The sequence below is a fragment of the Uranotaenia lowii genome, chromosome 2, assembly GCF_029784155.1.
Source record: "Uranotaenia lowii strain MFRU-FL chromosome 2, ASM2978415v1, whole genome shotgun sequence".
NCBI lineage: Eukaryota > Metazoa > Arthropoda > Insecta > Diptera > Culicidae > Uranotaenia > Uranotaenia lowii.
This window is the reverse complement of record NC_073692.1, coordinates 33,969,953-33,985,837: the sequence shown is the minus strand read 5'-3', so window position 1 is coordinate 33,985,837 and position 15,885 is coordinate 33,969,953. Positions and strand designations below refer to the sequence as shown.

General features: G+C 34.6%; 2 protein-coding genes across 7 annotated transcripts in view; one reads left to right on the top strand and one right to left on the bottom strand.

The window, feature by feature from the left end:
• LOC129744443 (kinesin-like protein KIF14) overlaps positions 1 to 15,885 on the bottom strand; it is a 60,697-nt gene that overhangs the window by 16,341 nt on the left and 28,471 nt on the right. The window lies entirely within an intron of this gene.
• LOC129744445 (uncharacterized) overlaps positions 2,020 to 15,885 on the top strand; it is a 28,923-nt gene continuing 15,057 nt past the window's right edge. The window contains exons 1-2 of one of the 6 annotated variants that reach the window (XM_055736967.1): positions 2,020 to 2,136; positions 2,382 to 2,668. In XM_055736967.1, the coding sequence (XP_055592942.1) occupies positions 2,488 to 2,668 (181 nt within the window). In that variant the 5' untranslated portion in view covers positions 2,020 to 2,136; positions 2,382 to 2,487. Of the gene's footprint in view, positions 2,669 to 15,885 lie in introns of all 6 variants that reach the window. The other 5 variants (XM_055736965.1, XM_055736964.1, XM_055736963.1 and 2 more) reach the window with 5 other exon arrangements.

Genomic DNA, 15,885 nt, shown 5'->3' with positions numbered 1-15,885 from the left:
AAAAGTTTGGTTTACTGAAAAAAAATCTTAATTTTTTGATTTCAAACCTATTTTTCTGATTCAAAACAAATCTCGAATGTTTGTTTCATCATTTCACGTCGTTTAAATGAAGAAAGTAAGTAGTTTGGTGAAGAATTACAGCTCAAATATCAAATTCCTTAACGCTAGAGGAGCATCTCTTGAAACCCCCTTTTAAAACCTTCGAAAACCTTTGGAATTCTAGAAAACTCCTTAATATGCAATTATCTATTCAAATAATTCACAGAAGCATTATTATTCACTTTTGCACAGTATTTTTTTTTAACTAATCTTTTTTTGATGAAAAACTCAAGTGATACTATTCTTATTTCGCAACCCTTTTTCACATTTTTGGTCCTCAACGCCAATTGCTACGTCCAAAAAAAGGAAACTTATGCTTTATTTATCCGTTAGACAATACAGAATAAACTGTAGAAATAAATTTACGAGATTTGCAATCATTCATATTTTAACAAGCAAAACACATAGTGGTACTATTCTTATTTCGCTCACTGTAGTTTACTATCTTTGCTTTTTTGTCATTGCTGGAATTTTGTAATTTATGTCATTTCCATCATTTTTTTTTTCATTTTTGTTATTTTTATCTTTTACGTCACCATTTATGTACCTACTTTATTTATTTTATGCTATTATTGTCATTTATGTCGTTTTTGTGATTTTCGTGATTTTTTGTCATTTCTGCCATTGATGTCATTTGCGTAATTTATTTTTTTTAATAATTTTATCATTTTTGAAATTTTTGTTATTTATTTAATTTTTGTCACGAAGTCTTTGTAATTTCTGTGCCTTTTTTAATTTTTGACATTTCTGTAATTTTTGTAAATTTGTTATTTATCATTTTTATTAGTTTTGTCATTTTTGTAACTTAAGATTTTTTTTTTCTTTTTAGTTTTTCCTTAATTTTGCAATTTTCATATTTAAGTCACTTTTGTTGTTTTTGTCATTATTGCCATTGATGTTATTTTTGTCATTTATTACTTTCGCCATTTTGTAATTGTTGTCGTAATTGTCAGTTTTGTCAATAATGTAATTATTTCAATGTTTGTCATTTTTTTAAAATTTTTATCCTTTTTGTCATTATTTGTCGTTTTTATAATTGTTGTAATTATTTTTTGTTTTTTTTTTCATAATTTTTGTCCCTTTTATCAGTTTGAACACTTTTGTCATTTTGAATACTGTTGTCATTTTTTTTTCATTTTTATAATAAAAAACATGATACAATATTCTATACAAAATCAAATTATTCAATTTTGGCATGCGGTTCAAATTTGTGTCGTGCTAAAATCGAACTATGAGAGTCAAGAAGCCTTCAATTTCAGATAGATAACAGTGATTAAGACAATTAAATCGGATAGAAGTTTTTTATGCTACAACTAAAATAGTAATCCGGATAGATGAGACGTTAATTAGACCAATTGCAACTTTTTTCAAACGCATAAAAAGATTAAAATGTATAAAACTTTGTTTTTGTTGGAAAAATCCTTTTCGGCAAATTGATCCTTGCCGTGCTCAAAGGGAAAAGAAAAGTTGAAATAAATTAGGTTGGTTATGGAAATAAACAACGTTAAATCAGACATTCATTCTGATCGTTTCATTAATCCTTTTCGGGTTGAATCGCATTTACGTATTAATTTTTTATGGTGTTGTCAATTTAACTACTTGTTCCGAAAGTATGATACAAAGCTGAATATATTTTACACTCAGAATGAGCGATACAATCTCACTATCCATGCCGCGCTTCTGGTTGGCACGATAGAGATAGGTAGCTCGAAAAAGTTCTCTTCCTAAAAAGAGAATGAAAACCTGCCTGGCCGGCCCCCACGAACGAAAAAAAAAAACAACAGAGAGCCGAAACATTTACGCGTCCTGGCTGTGGCATGGCATGGCGTCAATGAACCACGCCAGCGAGCGAGCGATGGAGCTGATGAGTTTCACGTTCACCACAACACATTATTGCACAAAATTTACAGCGCACATTTTCTTGACGCTCATTCGCAACGTTCGTCTCAGTACGGTTGGATGTACCTTTCGAGAAGCTAATAACACTCAATTCGCGTACTACCACTAGTTGATATATTCACAACTGGTTTTACTATGGTGAATTGCACGGCGAAGTTATAACTTAAAACAAAGGTCTACGATAGCATTGAATAGAATGTGCTTTTGAAGACATGGTGAACAAAGTGAGAGCGGCTCTTATCCATCTTTTGTGACAAACGTGACCCGATATTGTAATACGATATTTCATTCAGCTTTAGAAGCCATATAAAAAACGACAGTGCTCTATAACTATAGACTAAAGTGTGTGGCCAAGTAGAGTGTTCATTCAATCGTGTCCCTAGCAAATACATTAACTTGAATGTTCTAAGAGCAAATCGTGTAACATATTGTGTACCTTTCAATATAGTGAGCATTCAGTAAAGGGCGCCAAATCGGAGTCGATCGAAAATGGATATCTACTACATGAGTGACAGCATCCAGTATGGATCCTTGAGGAACCCACTGTACCGGGATTACGAAAAGTTCCCCTACGGAACGCTGGAGAACCCACTGAATAGCCCCTCGAAATCCACCAGCAATTCGCAGCAAATCAAACGAAGCAACGAAGGCAGCTACTTGGCAGCACAAGGTAATAATGGAAGAAGTTGATCAACCAACAAAAAAAAACATATTCCATCATCATCATCATCGATGATATCGGCGTAGCGTTTATTTTTGGAGGATAGAAATCTGCCAAGTGGCACGTAGGCACACCTGAACGGAACGAAACTGTACGAGTGCGAGCACTAGGGTTGGGTTGGGTTTCTACGCATTTGTTTACCCCCAATCGGAATTGCGGGAGCTCCTCAATCGGATCGGTTTGTTTGTGCTCTTGCGTTCTCTCTTTGCGGAGTGGTCTCAGTTTGGCTGTGAAGTAGGGCCCTCAAGAAGTGACGGTGTTGTATAAAAAATATTCATTGTTTTGGAATTAAGAGGAATCATTTCATTTTTGTGTTATTTTTGGCGACCCAGAATATTTTTTTCTTTTGATTAAATGTTAACAATAATTCCAGTTACATATGTACATGACACATTAGACTGAGTCGATTTGGGGTCATTTTCGAATTTCTCAAACCCTGGGGTCTTAAAAGCTTCGTTTTGAACATAAACTCATCCATGATTTTTTGCAGAATTTTTAAGTAACGTTTACATGAGGAAATTTGAACTTTTAGGTTTGTATGGAAAAATTGAATATTTTGTACTGAAAAATCAACATCATTTTTGTTTCTTCTGTGGAACCGAGCCTGCTAATGGTTTTTGTGCCTATTTATAAATTTCTTACAGGAAATACTCCGCTGAAGAACTTTGTCGAATATCATAACTTCGTATCTTTTTAGACAAAAAAGTTATTAGCTGTTTAACAGGTGTATGTCTTTTTGGATTGATAAACCATGAATTCAATTGACACCACTGCTTGTGACCCACGAAGTATGGCATGAAAAGTGGTCTTGCAATACTTCGCTAGGCACCCAGCAGTGGTGTCAATTGAATTTCTTGTTTATCAATGCCAAAAGAAATACACCTGTTAATGAGCTAATACCTTTTTTGTCTAAAAAGATACGAAGTTATGATATTCGACAAAGTTCTTCAGCGGAGTATTTCCTGTAAGAAATTTATAAATAGGCACAAAAACCATTAGCAGGCTCGGTTCCACAGAAGAAACAAAAATGATGTTGATTTTTCAGTACAAAATATTCAATTTTCCCATACAAACCTAAAAGTTCAAATTTACTCATGTAAATGTTACTTGAAAATTCTGCAAAAAATCATGGATGAGTTTTGGACCAAAACGAAGCTTTTAAGACCCCAGGGTTTGAGAAATTCAAAAATGACCCCAAATCGACTCAGTCTAATGACACATGTGTATAGTTAAGTTTGAATATTCGTTTAATAGCACAGTGCACTAGTATAAGTAAGCCGTTGGGCAAACAAAAGTGACAGTTTCATGTTAAATGAAAACGGCTCGAAGGAACAAAGTAATTTTTTTTAAATAATTTATGAATGCTATTGAAAAATTTCTGCTGTTCTACACATTTTAAGGAAGCCGGTTTGTTTATTTACTTGTTTGTAAGTTTGTTATACACCAATTTTAGGGGAAGCAGAACAAATATTGCCAAAATTTCTTGCTAAATATCACGACGGAAGCTCTTGACTTCAATTTCCCGATGGAAAACTCTATAAGAAAAATCAGAGTCTGCCTTCAAAGTATCTGGGAGAACCGTTCTAAGTGCACTTCATAGATGGTCGGGTTTCTTTTAAATTTTGCTCTTCTTGTTTCCGAACTATTCTTCAAATAAATTTCCACTTGTTAGCAGATGATTCGAAACATATCAATTGACTCTTTTTAAGAGAAAATACGCATACATTTCCGAAAATTCAAGATTTTGAATAAACTTTGCTTTTTCTGCATATAAAAACCTTTGATTTGTGCCCAACAGACCTCTTGTATGTGTGTGTAGCAAGTGCTCTATGGGTTTATTTGAGGATTACCTATTTTTTCGCTGTTTTCAGCTTTTGATTATTGGAAAATTATTTTTCAAACATGGTTTCCACATCCACATGGGGTGATAATCGACAATTTGCAAGCAATCCATAACCAGTTGATTATAAAGCCCCACTGTACTTGCTTCTAATTATCATGCAGTCTCAAATTATGGCACACGCAATAAAGCTGCTCCCATTACCTTAAAACAAAATTTAATCACGAGGTTTGAAAATAAAAGTAAAGTCTCGTCGGTTAAAATGTGTGTTTGTAATTTACTATAGCGTTACTACGAATTGAAAACGGGATAGACAAAAATAAATCTTTGTGGATAAATGTAAAAATTATAAGAAAATTAAATTATTATAGTGTGGCAGAAGACTGAGTCGATTTGTGGTAGTTTTTGAATTCCACAAACCCTGGGGTCTAAAAAGCTTCGTGTTGCTTCAAAACTCATCCATGATTTTTTGCAGAATTTTTAAGTAACGTTTATATAAGTAAACATGAACTTTCAGATTTGTATGGGAATATTGAATATTTTGAAATGAAAAATCAACATAATTTTGTGTCTTCTGTGGAACCGAGCATGCTCATAGTTCTTGTGCCAATTTATAATTTTTTTCAAAGAAAATTTTCTGCTGCACAACTTTGTTTGCACAGAAGAAACAAAAATGATGTAGATTTCAGTACAAAATATTTAACTTTCCCATACAAACATTAAAATTCAAATTTACTCATGTAAACGTTACTTACAAATTCCGCAAAAAATCATGAATGAGTTATGAACCAAGACGAAGCTTTTTGAACCCCTGGGTTTGAGAAATTCAGTGTGGCAGTGGAAACATGTCGTGAGCATGCCGAAGTTTTTATGAAACAGTACCAAGCGGTCTTCTGGTCATGGTTGAAATCACAGAAACAGCTATAATTCCACAGAATTTTGACCAAGTTTCGTCACAGATCACAGAATTTTGAAATATTTCACAAATTTCACAATTGTTTAAATTTTGAGCACTTTTCAAATTTATAAAAAACTTTTCTCTTTTGACTGAATTTTTTTTATATGAATTTCTGACTCAAATTCATGAACATGTTTTGGTATTGATTCAATTTATTGATTTTTACCCAGATTTTTATAAAAAGCGCCCCACGGACATGTTTTTTTTTTGTTAAAATCATAGAAAAGGCATCACAGACGATCGAGACAGAATTTTGTCGTCAAATCTCAAAAAACAGATTTTTTTTTGTCAAAATCACCGATTTTTTTCGGCAACCTTGCTTGTGGTATGTACCCAAGTAACAATTTTAGCTTTATTATGGTCAGCAAAATATCGTTTGGACTATTGCATTAATCTTCATAAAAAGCTAAAGCGCATTCTATAACATCACCTGGACTCTAATAAAGCCAAAATCAGGCTATTTGGCCCTACCCTAGAAACGTCATCAAGACATATAATTGTTGGTCATCAATTTTGGTCACCAAAGCTTTTATAAAGCTTTTATAAAACATGTTAGAAATTTTTGTTTTTTTCGGTTCTGTCAGTTCTCGGAGTTTTTTTTTATTTTTTCCAGCAACCATAATGGTTGATGAATGATGATTGCATTATTCAGATATGATCTGGTAAAATTAATAGCTAAAAAAACCAATGTTTTAACCATATATTGTGCTTCTTTTCTACTGCCAGTCAAGATTTCAGGTAAAATGTATATGAAATAGTATCTTAAAATAAATGCGCCTCGTCAAATCTGATGGTCAATCATGATGGAATTGATGGAAAAAGGCCTAAAAAAAAATTTTCCAATGCTTGCATTGTGAATCCATCAACATGGCGTCATTTTGTGCCCTTCGATTTTGCAACCAACATGGCGTGAGTCAATTCATAGTTTTATTATGGTGACCCCAAAAAAAAGCTACGATTTGACGTTTCTCTCGCAAGCCAACCAATTACACGCTAAGGTTGAGTTCCTCATTTCTGAGTTGTTAATCCTTAGTACAGTAAATGAGGACAGACTTTTTGAATGAAAAGGGATTGGTTTTGAATGACCCGTGGAATAAATCATGAGTTGAAGTCAAATTTCGTTGTCTGACGCCATCTTGAAATCCAAGATGGCGGCTTCCGCTGAACTTTAAAATGGTGTAAATGACTTGAAATCGCATGAAACCCCAACAAAATGGGTATCGGGTGGAAGGGCTAAACGAGTAGAAATTGAATTTCGCTATCAGACGCCATCTTGAAATCCAAGATGGCGGCATCCGCTCAACTTTTAATGCTTAATGCTGACAAAAAGTCGCATTAAACCACCACTATACGGGTATTGGGTGAAAGGGCTAAACTAGAAGTCGATTTTTTTCTTTCCGACGCCATCTTGAAATCCAAGATGGCAGCTTCCACTGAATTTAAAATACTGTTAATCAATGAAAATCGCTTGAACACAACTTTTTTCACGTAATACTACATTAAAACTACTATTATAAGACAATTTAGATCATTTTAAATCCCTTTATTATTTTTTCATTATGTTTCTAATGCATTTAGCACTTTTCTTGTTTTGTTTATAGTTTTTGTTTTTTATTTTGCCATTAATGTAATTCTATTATTCCTATCATGCTATTATGTTTAAATTGTATTGGTCTTATTCTTGCGAAAACTATAAGGTTATTGTTGTATAACAGTGTTTCACTGTAATTGCATTATGCAGTCGACATATCTCTATCGAGAGAGTGTTCAGGCATGACGAATTAAGTCTCAATAAAAGGGGCTCATTCGAGTCCAGTCTGTGAAGCGAAAAACATCCATCTAATTTCTATCCGAACACTTCTCATATTTCAAGTTTAATAGTGCCCTTAAAACCTTATTAAAAAACGTTAAAATATTATAAGATTAAAATATTAAAGTGGCGACGAGTCTGCACGGTACTTACGCGTGTTTTGGAAAGCTGTTAAAAAAACTTCTGAAAAGTTGATTGAAATCAGTTAAAGCTACCAGTCTTGACCACGTGGGTCAAAAGAGTGTTTGAATATATTACATCGTAAACTTTAAAGTACTATTACACCTGCCGTGGTTTTGGAAGCGTGATTTAAATGCATTGCCCTACGAAAATTTAAAAAAAAAAATTAAATCGTTCATATGGTGTGATATAGCGTGGTTTCGCGATCACCATTTTGTACCCTTGTACTGGGCCTGATCGAGAAGAGTACAGGGAGAACACGTTTTGGAAACCTATTGTTCTTTTTTATATCTTCAACAGCTAGGGTGTTTGATGCTCGATCAGGAGCAGTGATCGATTGTGATAGTACTTCGAGATATCTCACTGGATAATTCTCACCAGGAAGTTGAGACGTGAGTCGTGAAAAATTGCATTTGCAGAGTGACGATAGACGCAAATAGCAGTGAGTACTATATAAGGGTTCAAGTAAGTGATTTTTATACTCTATTTTCAACGTTTTAGATATTTTTCTAAACCATGGCACCAACGGGATTAATCGGTGTTATTGATAATAACATTCCTGGAAGATCATTTACTAACTACCTCGAGCGTTTCGAAATTTTTTGCACCTTGAACAATGTTCCAGCAGAAAGTAAGCGTTCATATTTCATCACGCTAGCTGGGGAGTTAGTCTATGATCAGCTAAAAGTTCTTTATCCGAATACTAATATAGAAACGATTGAATATGCAAATCTTACTCAACGGCTAAAAGAACATTACGATAAGGTAGATCCTGCCCTTTTGCAGCGCTATCGTTTTTACAACCGTTTTCAGGGTGCAACAGAAACTAGCGAGAACTTTGTACTTGCTGTTAAGCTGTTAGCCGAACAATGTAATTTTTTTGGAATTAAAAAATGATGCCATTAGGGATAGATTGATCATGGGTCTGCGAAATAAAACTCTTCAGCAAAAATGTTTAATGGAGGAAAACATAACGAGGGAAGAAGTGGAACGATTGATTATTAGCAGCGAGCGCGCTGATAACAATGCCAGAGTTATAAACGAGGGTAACAGTACCAATGTTCTTTCTATTCAACATCGTCTCGGTAGACGCGAAAATTACGGTCAGAACAATTGGAGAAATAATCAATACAACCGCGAACGCCAAGGAGCCAATAGCAGGGGACGTCAGTATTCGGGCGGTATGGTTTGGAAACGTGATCGATCAGTTTCTCGTAATCGTGATGATACTCAGTCTTCGGGTAAAGCCTATTGGAATCGCGAACGGTCTTCTTCTCGTGGTCGCGAAGGTCCTCATAGCAATGCTATTTGTAATCACTGTGGCATGAAGGGTCATTTGAAACGAAATTGCAACAATTATAAAAAATTCAATTCGGTTAATTTAGTTGACAACCAACCTTCAATGGAAGCTGTTGCTCAATATTATAAACGAATGAAAATACGGAAAAACAGTGATGATGAGGAATCGGACGTGGAATGCTTAATGATCGCTTCGATAAAACGGATAAATGAACCTTGTTTAGTGAAAGTTGGAGTTAATAATAAATCGCTTTTGATGGAAATCGACACGGGATCAGCAGTCTCGGTAATCGGGAAAAATGTGTACAATAAGCTGCTCTCTACTGTACAGATTTATGAATGCAATCGGAAGTTGGTAGTCGTTAATGGTTCGCGGCTAAATATTTTTGGAGAGATTAATGTATTGGTTGAAATTAATGGAATAAAAAAAACTGCCAGACTTGTTATTTTGGAAACTGGAAACAATTTTACACCACTTATTGGGCGAGATTGGATGGATCTCTTCTATCCTAATTGGCGGGGAAGCTTTGAAGCGGTACAGGCAATTCAGAAGGTCGGCGAAGCTGAAAATGTCGAAAATATATTGAGTAATATTAAAATTAGATTCGCTAAGGTATTCAATAAAGATTTTTCTGAACCCATCTCAGGATACGAAGCAGATTTGACCGTTAAGGATTCTCAGCCCATCTTCAAACGAGCATACGAAGTTCCATATAAGATAAGGGACAAGTTGTTGGCACATTTGGAGCTGCTTGAGAAACAAAAGGTAATTTCTCCTATAGAAGCCAGTGAATGGGCTTCGCCCATAATAGCCGTTATGAAAAAAGACGGTGATTTGCGTATGGTGATAGACTGTAAGGTCTCCATTAATAAAATCCTAATACCCAATACCTATCCTCTTCCCCTAGCGCAGGATATTTTTGCATCCCTAGCTGGGAACAAAATATTCTGTTCTTTGGACTTAGCTGGTGCGTACACCCAATTAAAACTATCTCACAGATCAAGGAAATATGTTGTTATTAACACACCTATTGGATTATTTACATACAACCGTTTGCCACAAGGGGCTTCATCTTCGGCCAGCATTTTTCAAAAAATAATGGAGCAAATCATACGTGGACTTAAGAATGTTACTTGTTATCTTGACGACCTGCTCATCGCAGGTAAAGATTTTAAAGATTGTCTTATGAAGCTAGAATTAGTTCTTGAAAGACTCTCATTAGCAAATGTTAAAGTGAGTTGGAAAAAATGTAAATTTTTTGTTAATAAGTTGCCTTATTTGGGGCATTTAATAACTGACGAAGGGCTAAAGCCATCCCCAGAAAAGATTTCAACGATAGTGAATGCTAAAATTCCAAGAAATGTAACGGAATTAAAATCATATTTGGGATTGATTAATTTTTATAACAAATTTATACCATTCATGTCATCTAAGCTGAAAAGTTTTTACAATCTTTTACAAAAAAACACAGAATTTATTTGGACGCAAGATTGTAATAATGCATTTGAAGAGAGTAAAAAAGCTTTACTCAAAGCTAATATTTTGGAATATTATGACCCTTGCAAAGATTTGGTTGTTGTCACAGATGCATCGTCTTATGGACTAGGAGGTGTTCTAGCCCATAGAGTTGATGGGGTTGAAAAGCCTGTGTGTTTCACATCATTTTCGCTTAACTCCGCTCAAAAATCGTATCCAATCCTTCACCTGGAAGCACTTGCTTTAGTGTGTACTGTAAAAAAGTTCCATAAATTCCTTTTTGGAAAACATTTTACAGTATACACAGATCATAAACCTCTACTGGGTATCTTCGGGAAGGATGGAAAAAATTCGCTCATTGTAACAAGGCTTCAACGGTACATTTTAGAATTGGCAATTTATAACTTTGAGATCTTGTACAGGCCATCTGCACAAATGGGTAACGCAGATTTTTGCTCTCGTTTCCCTTTAGAGCAACCTGTTCCTAGTGGTCTTGATGGTGGTATCAACAGTTTAAATTTTTCAAACGACTTCCCTCTAGATTTTGCGCAAATAAGTAAAGAGACAAAAAATGACAATTTCCTCACGCAGCTGATTGGATTTATAAAATATGGCTGGCCTAAAAAAGTACCTGAGTATTTTAAAAACTATTCTGCTTGCAAATCTGAATTAGAAATTGTAGATGACTGTATTTTATACAGGGAACGAGTTTTGATACCGAACAGTTTGCGTAATTCTATACTAAAACTTCTTCACGCTAACCATAGTGGTATGGTGCGAATGAAGCAGTTAGCGAGGCGGACTGTTCATTGGACTGGAATAAGCGCAGATATAGAAAATTTTGTGAAACAGTGTGACATTTGTGCAAGAACTTCCGTCGTGGTACATCATTCAAAAGAGAAAGAATCTTGGATTCCTACTACCCGTCCATTCAGTAGGATTCACGCCGATTTTTTTCACTTCAGCGGCAGAACCTACCTTTTGGTAGTGGACAGCTATTCAAAGTGGGTGGAAGTTGACCTTATGCAACATGGTACAGATGGAGTACGTGTTTTAAAAAAATTAGCAAAAATCTTTGCGACTTTCGGATTACCTGATGTCATGGTAACGGATGGAGGTCCTCCATTTAATGGTAAGGAATTTGTAAGCTTTTTAGAGTTACAAGGTGTAACGGTTCTTAAAAGTCCACCTTACAATCCGGCGAGTAACGGCCAGGCGGAACGTTTGGTCAGAGTAGTAAAAGATACTCTGAAAAAGTTTTTATTAGATCCTAGCACAAAAAATCTTCCTATTGATGATCAGATAAACTTATTTTTGATAAATTACCGGAATAGTTGTTTGTCAAGTGATGGAAAATTTCCTTCAGAGAAATTATTTTGCTACCAGCCTAAAATTCTGTTGGATTTAATAAATCCAAAAAAACAATACAAACAATTTCTTGAAAAATCGGTTAAACCTTTGAGTCATATCCCAGAGATATTAGATGAAACCCCTGATCCATTTTTTAGGTTGGTGGAAGGAGATAAGATCCTTTATAAGAATTTCAAGAAAACAGATATAGAAAGATGGATCGATGCTGTATTTCTAAAACCTATTTCTAAAAATGTCTTTCAGATTTCGTTAGGCGAGCACCTGATATCAGCACATAGGAATCAGTTGAAGCTTTTACCCACTAAACGACGCAGTTCGTTGGTCCTGATGCCTTATACAAACCGTAAACGTAGAAGAGATTCGCTAGATGACGAAAGCGATTTTCCTGGGTTCCCTGATGTTCCGCATGTACCACAGGATGACGTTAGAGAGGCGAAAACACGGAAGCTGTACAAGGCCAATCGAAGTCCAATCATGACCAGAAGAAAAACCCAGAATAAAGCATGAATCCAGTTTCAACACCTAAATATGACCAACAAAGGTCAGAAACCATAGTGAAGAAAAATCATAAGAAGAACTAAATCAAATTCCGAATTTGTAGATGAATTTTTGAATTCTTTCGAAGCATGTTTAGTGCGTTCTGAAAATTTGAAGAATAACGAATTAAGATGAAACAAAAAGTTATATTTAAAAATAATTTCTATCGTAGCATTTCAAGTGCTGTCACAATATTGAAACTTATAAAAACCTTTACTTTTTATAACTACTGTTTCTTCTAAAGAAAGGAGGACTGTTGTATAACAGTGTTTCACTGTAATTGCATTATGCAGTCGACATATCTCTATCGAGAGAGTGTTCAGGCATGACGAATTAAGTCTCAATAAAAGGGGCTCATTCGAGTCCAGTCTGTGAAGCGAAAAACATCCATCTAATTTCTATCCGAACACTTCTCATATTTCAAGTTTAATAGTGCCCTTAAAACCTTATTAAAAAACGTTAAAATATTATAAGATTAAAATATTAAAGTTATGTTGTTTCTGTTAACCGTCTGATTTAGGCACATGTGCCAAACTCGATGTTGTCGAAATCGAATGTTGCCAAAAACGAACGGGGTCTGTATTGTGGTGGTTTTTGTGGGATTTTCAGTCACTTACAGATTTTCAGAGAAACGTGAAAACAGATATTTGACTTCAATCATTTAGCCTTAGCACCCAATACAAAATATATTTGGGAGTTTCATGCTATTTTCATTCATTTACAGTATTTTTAAGTTCAGCTGAAGCCACCATCTTGGATTTCAAGATAGCGTCAGAATGCAAAAATAAACTTTTTCTAGCTTATCCCAATTGACCAACACCCATATTTTGGAGGTTTCATGCGATATTCAATGATTTAGAGCATTTTTAAAGTTTATAGAAAGCTGCCATCTTGGATTTCAAGATGGCGTAAGATAGCAATATTCGACTTCTACTCGTTAAGCCCTTCAACCCACTACCACCTGGGTTTCATGTCATTTTAAGTCATTTAGTACATTTTAAAGTTTAGCGGAAGCCGCCATATTGGATTTCAAGATGGCGTCAGATAGCGAAATTCAACTTCTACCGGTTGATTTCTTTCAACTTATACCCCTATAATATAGGTTTTATGCGATTTTCAGTCATTTACAGTATTTTCAAGATGAGTGGTAGCCGCCATCTTGGATTTAAGATGGCGACGGGCAACGAAATTTGACTTCTACTCTTATTCTACTCTCTTATAACTTTCATCTAATAACCATATTGTGAAGGTTTCACGATATTTTCAGTAATTTACAACTTTGAAAATAAAAGCGGAAGCCGCCATCTTGAATTAATGATGGCGTCAAGCAACAATTTTTTTCCTACTATTTGGGCCCTTTCACTCAATACTCATATTGTAAAGATATTCATACCACTTTCGGTGATTTCAAGTTTTCAAAGATGTATTTTTTTAATTTTAACTCAAAACCAACACGCATAACTTACCAAAAATGTGTAAAAATGGGAGTTCCAATTCAAATATGTGCTATCTAATCTGAGCGTGTCCTGTTTTGACATCTTGATCGAGAACTGTCACTAAGTTTTATGGCGGTTTAATAATCATGCACTGAGTGCTATTATAGAACATGCAAAAGAAAGCTTGGAGCAAACTTCTAGGTTTGTGTTTTATTATAGTTTAAAAAAAGCATTCACAACTCTTTCAAAATAACTAAAGCAGCATGTTTAATAAAAGTTTTATTAGCGTTTTCAAAACCATCTGAAAACATATGGTCGAAAAAAAATTATAAGCATTCTGCATGACCATAATAAAACCGCCATAAAACGAGCTGCACAAAAAAATGCCATAATTAAACCATGATAAAACTTCCTAATGCTAGTTGGCATAATCTGTGTTACTTGGGTAATGAGATGTTCTAAAAATTTCGATTCTCAAGAAACAAGCTCATGGAATTTGTGAATTTTTAATACATATACCTCCCCCGTAAATTTCTGTTGTTGCTTCTACAGCCAATAGAGCAAATTTAGCCCTGATTTAACGCAACGAATTTTTATTTCGTACAGGAAAATTAAAATTTTAAAAAATCATAAAAAATATAACTTTGGATGAAAGTTATTCCTTAATTTCTGCAGTAGGTACATTTCGTTTTAACAACTCAAAAAAGATATCCGAAAATATTCAAAATAAATTCTTGTTTTATGACGCTATTTAAATGCTGATTAAACGTCATATGAAAATAAAATAAAAACGCATAAACTTTTTTGCATAAGTAGGAAATGAGTTTGTTCGGCAAAAAAATTTCATGAAACAAAAAAAAACGTTAGCTAGTAAAACTTGATTTTTTTTAATTACTGGATACGAATTTACTTATATTTTGAACACTTGAAAGCGTGACGTAAAAAAGTAAGTCCTAAAAATTTTAACACCTAGCTATATAGCTATAACTTTTACATAGGATGCCTTAATATATCATAAGCTCAAGATCAGTTTTTCAAGTTTATAGCGCTGACGTGGTTTAGCGAATAGTCTGGCGCGAGTCTGGTAACCCAGGCGTACTGGGTTCGACTCCCGGTATCGGCGAGAAAACTTTTGGGTTCGAATCCCATAGGACAATTAAGGATGTGTTTCATTGTTTAAAACACAGGTTAAATGTGTAACTATATAGGTGTAAACAACTAAATATAAATATTTCAGAGCTAATGCTTCTGGGGTTTTTAATCAGAAGAGGCTTAGTGGGCAGCGGGGGTTGCCAACCATTGAGTAGGTCTCTGAAGGTTGGATGCCTTCTCTGGGCGAACCATCGGCCATGGAAGCCAGAGAAACAATTCGAAGGCCAAGCCTCAGCCATACAACCATATACATAACATCAGTTTTACAAGTTTATTGCTTGACATCAGGAAAATATCAATACTAACTCGTGACCTTCTGATTATCTCTGATTCTTACAAACTTGCTAACCACAAAACCGATTTTGATTTTAGCAAATTTGAACTTGATGAAATACTTAACTTGTTTTGTTTTAGTTTGTAGAATTTTATTTTACTCTAGGATCAAAGGATTTTGAGATACGTATTAAACTATCGAGGTAAATTAAAAAAAAAAAAATACCACAACTTTACCAATGCCTCGAGATTTCAACCTTATTACTTTCAAATTTTTAAAGTTCATAAATTTAGAAAAAAAAGTGCAAACAAATGTTTTGGAGTTATACATTCTAACCAATTGTTATCGCTACTTGCCTAAAGTACATCACCTACACCATAAGCCCATTTCACTTCTTCGTCCTGACTCCAGAAAATGCTTCAGAAAAGAAATTTGTGTATCGATGAGCTCTGAAGACCAATAACAGCTCATGTGAACGAAAATTTCGTGGCTAGAGAAGCTATTTAAGCCAGCAAAACGATATGAAATTTCGTAAGTCACGTCACTCGCGTCGCAGAATAAGCTCCAATATCTCTTTTATTTTTCAAAATACAGGCATAAAAACGATACTGCTGTAATTTGCAGATTCCAAAAAATCTAACGATACATAATTTGCTGTATTAAAAAAAATTATGGTGTAGTTGATTTTTCTAATTACAAACAAAAAATCAAAACATGTCAGAAACCGAAATGGTTGGGTGGATTGGAACTCGAGAGAATAAGCCATTCGAGAGAGCGCGTCTGTTGAAAATGGCCATCAGTTAGCTCATCTATCGTGCTTTTTGTTGTTGGA